The sequence below is a fragment of the Triticum dicoccoides genome, chromosome 4B (assembly GCF_002162155.2).
Source record: "Triticum dicoccoides isolate Atlit2015 ecotype Zavitan chromosome 4B, WEW_v2.0, whole genome shotgun sequence".
NCBI lineage: Eukaryota > Viridiplantae > Streptophyta > Magnoliopsida > Poales > Poaceae > Triticum > Triticum dicoccoides.
The window spans coordinates 314,051,731-314,059,551 of record NC_041387.1 but is presented as its reverse complement, the minus strand read 5'-3'; the positions used below and the strand labels follow the sequence as shown (position 1 = coordinate 314,059,551).

Sequence of the window (7,821 nt, the reverse complement as noted above, 5' to 3'; positions counted from 1 at the left end):
AAACCGAGTTTTTCAGGGTTATATTGTGACTTTGGAGGGCTGCCGTGGGATGATCGATCCGCCATCGATTTGTGGCCAAGGTCAGGGAATCATGGTCGAAAAAAAGGGTATGACGTGGATAGTGTGGCTGCGCACCCACTCGCGCAGAGTTTCTCTTGGCGAATTGGACAGTTGAGACTAATCCTTGTATTTTCTTAGTGAAGCTAACTATTTATACGTGTACCTGCATTTGCATTTACATACAAGGAGATGGCATTATCTTTTATTTTTACTGATAACGGAATGTTCTGTGTAACTATTCAGCATTGCTTGTAGGTCATGCTCTTGACATACTGGCAAGAACCCCACTGTGGAAAAGTGGTCTTGACTATCGGCATGGCACAGGCCATGGAATCGGATCTTATTTGAATGTCCATGAAGGTCAGATGGGTGACTCATCCTCTTTATTTTCTCTTAGTTCATCTGAATGAATAGCCATCATGGAATGATGTGACCATCTTTTTCTTTGTAACCAGGCCCTCATCTAATTAGCTTCAGACCTTCTGCTCGCAATGTACCACTGCAAGCATCAATGACTGTAACAGATGGTCAGTGAATATCCGAGCTCACACTGCTGTTAACAGTTCAAAATGGAATTACTTATACTCCAGTGTCAATCCTGTTGTCTCATACCCCAGGGAATGTAAGTTGCATAATCTCTTGTTGCAGAGCCTGGTTACTACGAAGATGGAAACTTTGGTATAAGGTTGGAGAATGTTCTTATAGTCAAAGAGGCTGATACTAAATTTAATTTTGGGGAGAAGGGTTATTTGTCATTTGAACATATAACATGGGTAAGTATTGTTTGTTCATTGTCCACCGCAATAGCTGTTATTGATGTTCTTTGTTTTCACTTTGAACTAGCGCTTCCAAGTTAGTAGCTGATGAAGTTAAGACATTCATGGAAAATAGCTGCTTTTCTAGGTTCAGCTCTCTGAGGAGGGTCTTCGATTTCACAATGTTATGAGCCCTGGAATTCTATTCAATAAATAATACATTCTCTTAGCTTTTGCTGCTGTTTTCCTTATCCAAGTCAATATATTTCTTGTCTTATAAGTTGTTTTAAGTATCCTCAGTCCATACTGCTACCTCTGTGCCAAATTATAAGACGTTTTTGTAGGCTAAACTAACCTACAGAAACGTCTTATATTTTGATAGGGAGTGAGTACTATACTAGGATCTGATGTATGACGATTGCTATGTTTAAGTAATGTGTATAATCTGTCCTGGCAAGGAATCCCAATCGTGCCTCCAAAATAAGGGAAGTAGCATCTCTTTAAATCCTGCATGGAGGCCTTTCAGGGGAAGCCTTCAATATTTATCATTGATTCACATTTAATATAAGAAAACTTTGCAGGCTCACCGGCATTTCCATAACCTACTGTTCTTTTCATCTGTTCACTTGAGCATGTGTTTCTTGTCATGTACCACTCCTTCGTATGCTGATGAATTTCTTACGTTGTGCAGGCTCCATACCAGACTAAACTTATAAACACTGCCTTGTTGACCCCTGCGGAGATCGAATGGGTAAACTTGTACCACTCCGAGTGCCAGAAAATCTTGGAGTCTTACCTAAATGTTCAGGAGAAGGAATGGCTGAGGAAGGCCACCGAACCTATAACTGCGAGCAGTTAAGCCAGCCACTTCATGGTTACTGCTGTTGTGCGCCAAACGTAGATAGATGGCTACCCGAATATTTAATCAACTTTAATAAGTGTGAATAGCACCAAGTGAGCACCCGTATTCTTTATGTATTTCGTGTCGCCTAGCTTGAGGCCGGAAATAAGAATACAGAGATACTGAATGAATACTGAATTGTTACTTTGCTTGAAGACGAGTTGACTGGTTCTTGTTAGAGGCGGATGTTATTTTTGCAATGGCATCGGCTCCGCAGCCATATTAAACCACAAGATCACTTAACTTTGACTAAAAAAAAGCCATTTCCATTCCTTACTACTCCCTCCGTTCCTAAATATAAGTCTTTGTAGAAATTTCACTATAAACTACATATGGATGTATATAGATGCATTTTAAATGTGGATTTATTCATTTTGCTCTGTATGTAATCCCTGTAATGAAATCTCTATAAAGACTTACATTTAGGAACGGAGGGAGTACATTATTTAATGCGGAACGATCAAAATCTGACTGTCACATTTTTAAGCATGGCAAAACAAATTTTGTCATGAGCATCACAATTTCCTTTAGCAAGCACAACAAATTAAGATTGGACATGTCCAAGATTTGTCATGTTTGCTAAAGAAATTGCCATACTTGCTACAACATAATTTGCCATAAAAATGATGCTAAAAAACATTCCAACGATCGATTTGTGGTAAAATCCATGCTTTAATATTTTTGTAGAAGAAAAGTGAATCCTCACTTTGAGTCTAGTTACACCAACGAGCAAGTGAGTATTTGCAAGTTAACCCGAAATAACGTATATCACCGGGTAATAAGTGGCTTGAAAGCATAGCAGTTCTAACTTATCAAACATTACCTTGACTATGGATCAACATGTGGTTGGATGGTTACGATGACAGTGGTTGACTTGACATTGATTGTATTTCTTAAAATTTATTTCAGGCCTTCCGATGATGTGCATTCAGTGAAAGAAGATGTTCCAGTCAACTACGAAGGCGTCTACGACGACTTCGTCAATCTCAAGATGATGTGTGTGCTCAATCTCTCGAAGATGCTCACAAAGTTAGGGTGTGCGTGCCTACGTTCATAGGGATGAGTGTATGTTCGTGTATGTGAGCGACTTTGATTGTACCATGTTAAAAAAAGCATAAGTAAAGCAATACAACATAAAGGAACGATATCTTCCAAGGTTTTCTTACATCTGCCTGAGATCATAACCAGTCTCATTGTGGCCTCGCATGCCAACATTTCTCCATCTTATCTAACTTTGTGTATTGGTGCATATAAATGATATTCTGTCTGTCATCATGGTGCATCGTGTACGGTTTTCAGCATTCCTGGAATATATCCATTTTACCTTGGTTTTGTTAAATTTGATTTGTTCATCCAAGTTGACAATGACCGGATAGTGTGAATTATGCAGACTCCATCCAAACCGTGGACATGGCTACCGATGAGTCCAAAATTGCATCACATTTTACTTTTAAATTGTGCAATAGTTGGAGGATTGTTAGGACTTTACCGAGTTCGCACACCCTTTTGTTTGATTTCAGTAGGCTCTTAACCGAGGAGGAGATCTGTAGCATAAAGGAGAAAACACAAGTATACAGGTCAAAATCACGTTGATTGGTGTGACGGGAACCTACCATAAGAAGCGGCGATCAAACGAAGCAAATTCCAGCTGCAACAATGCTTCCAGGAGAAAGTTAGTGCCTGGTATGAGCATGCCCGCTCGTACCAGCTGGCGACCCTCCGCCTAGTTGAATATTTTACCCCGGTGGCTTCAGATCGCAAATGAGAGCAACCGAGAGATTAGAAACTTCCCTGGAACCAAGAACCCTAGCCTCCGGGAGGGATCCATAGCGGGGATTGATACAAGGGCTCCGCTACGCCATCAACCAGATCAAGGAGACTCCGGTATCAACCATTTTCATCACCGTCATCTCCATCTCCCTATTCATGTCTTTGTAATACCAAACCCTAGGTGGATTCCTATGTGTATTACTTTGATCATTCATCCATGATTACCATGATTATCCTTTTGATGTTTGTTGTCTCCGTGTACTAGTAAAACCCCTGGTTATTAGGGATATGGAGGAACCCTAGTATGTTTAGGTGCTGAATGCCAAAAGGGCATATAATCCTCCTTTGCATGTTTACGTTCATGTTCTTCATTAGTGTTGTGTAAGGTCGACCACTCAACATCTTGCCTTTATGTCCATGAAGAACATTACTATTGTTGCAATGGTGGGATGGGGAGATAAAAGAGGTGAAAGTAATATCCTCCCTTCCTTCCTGGAGCACTTATAGGGGAATAACAAAGAACCGACCATTCAACACGTCATGGGGTAACCCTTAATCCTCGTTGTTGTAACTTGTCGTGGGGAGGAATGATGGTGCATGATACGTCTCCAACGTATCTATAATTTTTGATTGTTCCATGCTGTTATATTATCACTCTTGGATGTTTTACAATCATTTTATAGCAACTTTATATCATTTTTTGGGACTAACCTATTGACATAGTTCCCAGGGCCAGTTGCTGTTTTTTGCTTATTTTTTACTTCGCAGGAAATCAATACCAAACGGAGTCCAAACGCAGCAAAACTTTTTAGTGTCTTTTTCTGGACCAGAAGACACACGATGGACCAAGAAAGTACCCGAGGGGGGCTCCGAGGGGAGCACAACCCACCAGGGTGCGCCTGGGGGCGCAGACGCACTCAGGTGGGTTGTGCCCACCTCGGCCGCCTCCCGCACCGCCTCTTTGCTCTATAAATACCCCAATATCCAGAAACCCTAGGGGAGTCGACGAAAATCAATTCCAGCCGCCGCAAGTTCCAGAAACCACAGATCCAATCTAGACACCATCACGGAGGGGTTCATCATCCTCATTGGTGCCTCTCCGATGATGCGTGAGTAGTTCATTGTAGACCTACGGGTTGGTAGTTAGTAGCTAGATGGCTTCCTCTCTCTCATTTGATTATCAATACAATGGTCTCTTGGAGATCTATTTGATGTAACTCTTTTTGCAGTGTGTTTGTTCCGATCCGATGAACTTTGAGTTTATGATCAGATCTATGTTTTTATCCATGAAAGTTATTTGAGTCTTTTGATCTCTTATATGCATGATTACTTATAGCCTCGTATTTCTTCTTCGAATCTTTGGTTTAGTTAGGCCAACTAGATTGATTTATCTTGCCATGGGAAGAGATGCTTTGTGATAGGTTCGATCTTACGGTGCTTGATCCTAGTGACAGAAGGGGAACCGACACGTATGTATCGTTGCCATTAAGTATAACAAGATGGGGTCTAATTCCTACATGAATAGATCTTGTCTACATCATATCATTGTTCTTATTGCATTACTGTGTTTTTCCATGAACTTAATACACTAGATGCATGCGGGGAGGAGCGGCTCCCGCCGGTGATTGCCGGGGCTACAGAGCATCTCCGGTGACGCTGTACCCACCAGTGTGCTCAGGAGGCTGCGACACATTCGTCTAGGTGCTTCACGCACACCGAGGATGGCCGTAGTGGCGACGACTAGGATGGTGGCGGAGGAGGCTGTCGGCCATCTTTGGCCGTGAGCGTCTGGCCTCCCCGGGGGCGAACGGAGGCAATGGAGGGCCTTGCGGTGGAGGTATGAGGGCGTTGGAGTGGCTAGGTGGTGAACAAGAGCTTGGGTTAGCTCGAATTTAGGCGGAGCCCGACGGCGATGCTCCGGACATTGTGGTGGATGGAGGACACGGGGAGAGGGATGGCCGAGTCTGGGCGACGCATGAGAGGGAGAGAGGGCGAAGGGGCTCCAGAGAGAGGCCTCGGCCGGCCTTATATAGCGAGGCCGTGGCTCACCGTGGACGTGCCCTACAGGCACCCGTGGAAATGGCTGCAGTGGCCACGAGAGGAGGCTCGGGGCTGTTTGCGGCGCTCGTGGGCGTGGTTCAAGTCGAGTGAGAAGGAGAAGAGAGCGGGGGAGTGGCAGAGCGCCGCGCGTGTGGGCTCGCCCATTGGGGGCTCTCGGGCGGCTCTGGCGCGCGTGCGAGGGGGCAGCAGGAGGGAGAAGGAGGAGGGGGACCAGGCCGTGGCATGTCGCGGACGCCGAGGCACCTCGTCGGGCATGCTGGGGAGGCCCGAGGTGGTCGAGTGGCTCGGGCACGGAGCAGCTACAGTGCGTGGGAACATTGTAGAGCACGCCTTTGGAATGCCATGGCATAAAGAAAGGGGAAGTGGGTGCAACCACTTGTGTCCAGTAGTGCTAGGGGGTAGTAAAGAAAGGGGAGAGAGCCTTGTATGCTCTGGAGAGGCTCTGGTGAGAGAACAGAGGTGAGAGAGAGAGGTGCCATGGCTGTCCAGAGCAGAAAAGTGGATCCCTTGCGCCCTTCATCAGTGCCTCTCGAAAAGGGAAGCACACCCGAGGTAGAGGGGGACTAGGAGAGGTTGTGGGAAAAGTTTCAGCTCATGAAGATAAGTGGAAATGGCTAAAACATGAATTTTGGAATTCTGCCAGAAGGTGTTTGATGCAAGTTTAACCAAGCAAATTAATTCCACTTGATATGAGAATTAACAGGATCAAATGGAATATAGATTTGAGGTGGATCACCAAGTTTGAGTCCATTTGGAGAAAGTTTCCGATGTAACTTTGGCAAACCCTAGAAATGAACAGAAATGGATTTTCCAAGATTTAGTCATGCAAATCTTTTCTCCTTGATGCACCACTTGGTTTAGTCTCATCATTTTCGGATTTGAATAGGTCCACAAAAACTCAGATCAAAAGGAGACACTTGGTAATGCAAAGTTATTCAAACTTGGAAAAGGACAGGAATGGTTTTGAGAGGGTTTCACGGGGTTATACTATTCTCCATGACATGAGACTTGTCAATATCACCAAATAGGGAATTTGTGACATGCTAGAATTTTCTTGGAATTTTTAGACAATATTTCCCTTGTAAATATTTCAAAAGCTTGAAATATCCAGAAAGGGTTTTTGATGGATTTGACCAATATTTTGAACATGACCATGTGTTGAAACTCTTATATATGGACAATATATGTCCACTGAGTTTCCCTAAATTTTCACAAATATTTTTGAAGAATTAAAATAATTTTAACCTATTAAAGACCATTTCTGGCCTAAAGAAAAAGCCTTTAAATAAAATAAGAAAATAACTTTTAAAATTATATTTTTGTGGTTTATGGGAGTCCTATATCTAATAGGATTCAAATATACTTCTGGAAAGATTTTCATGCCCTAGATTAAGCACTTGTAGTCCAAGCCTAATTCAGGGTTTTTTAGAAAACCTAATTTAGAAAATACTTTTTGGCCAAATTATTTTTGAAAGAAAATATTATCCTGACCTAAACACATGGCATGATCCTTGGGCAAGGTTTTTGGATCAAGGAGGGGAAGTATGAGAGTTGGAGGATTTATTTGATTTTTAGAGCACTTCCAAACAACAGACAAAATCCAATCAAGGGAAAGTCCAAAACACTCAATTTTTTTTTGTCAAACCACTTTTTATCATGATTTATCATCTGAAGTGTTGTGCCATGAAAATTAGGGTGTGACAGCGCTCCCCCTCAGGCATGCGGCCGAATTGGAGAAGGAATAAAGGGGGTTGGACCCACCTTCCTTTCTCTCTTCTCCCTTCCCTTTCTTCTGCGGTAAAATAAGGCAGGGGGCGCCACTTGGGGAAACCCCAACTCGAATTCGGATGCTATGTGGGGCTCCTCCTGGCTGCCTCTCCTCCCCCACCTATATATATGTGGGGAGGGGGGCCGCGTAGAACACACGACATCAATTCTTAGCCGTGTGCGGCGCCCCCAATTTTTTTATCTCTATTTTTTACGCTTTGAGCTCTGGCACCTCTACAAATCCCTACTTCCCTCTGCGAAGGGCCTTTCTTTTACCTTATGTAATTTTTATTTTTTGAGTCTCCATCTTCTCTTATAAAGCACCAACTAAGGTGTAGCTAATATGCGAGTGTGCTTCATGAATGGATCAATGGTTGAGCATAATTGGCTTGGGATTACTTGCTTTAGTGTTGGTATTTTGAAAGACATGGTTGCTTGTTGATATGCTTGAGTATTGAAATATTCATGTCAAAACTAGACCATTGCTTTGAATCATATAAAAGTCCA

General features: G+C 43.1%; 1 protein-coding gene across 5 annotated transcripts in view; it reads left to right on the top strand.

Annotated features, from left to right (window-relative positions):
• Positions 1-1,894, top strand: part of LOC119296035 (aminopeptidase P1-like) — a 22,446-nt gene extending 20,552 nt beyond the window's left edge. For 3 of the 5 annotated variants that reach the window (XM_037574453.1, XM_037574455.1, XM_037574456.1), the window contains 4 exons: positions 304-420; positions 516-587; positions 709-833; positions 1,507-1,894. In XM_037574453.1, coding sequence (XP_037430350.1) covers positions 304-420; positions 516-587; positions 709-833; positions 1,507-1,674 — 482 coding nt within the window. In that variant the 3' untranslated portion in view covers positions 1,675-1,894. The remainder of the gene's footprint in view (positions 1-303; positions 421-515; positions 588-708; positions 834-1,506) is intronic. The other 2 variants (XM_037574457.1, XM_037574454.1) reach the window with 1 other exon arrangement.
• The last annotated feature ends 5,927 nt before the right edge of the window (positions 1,895-7,821 follow it).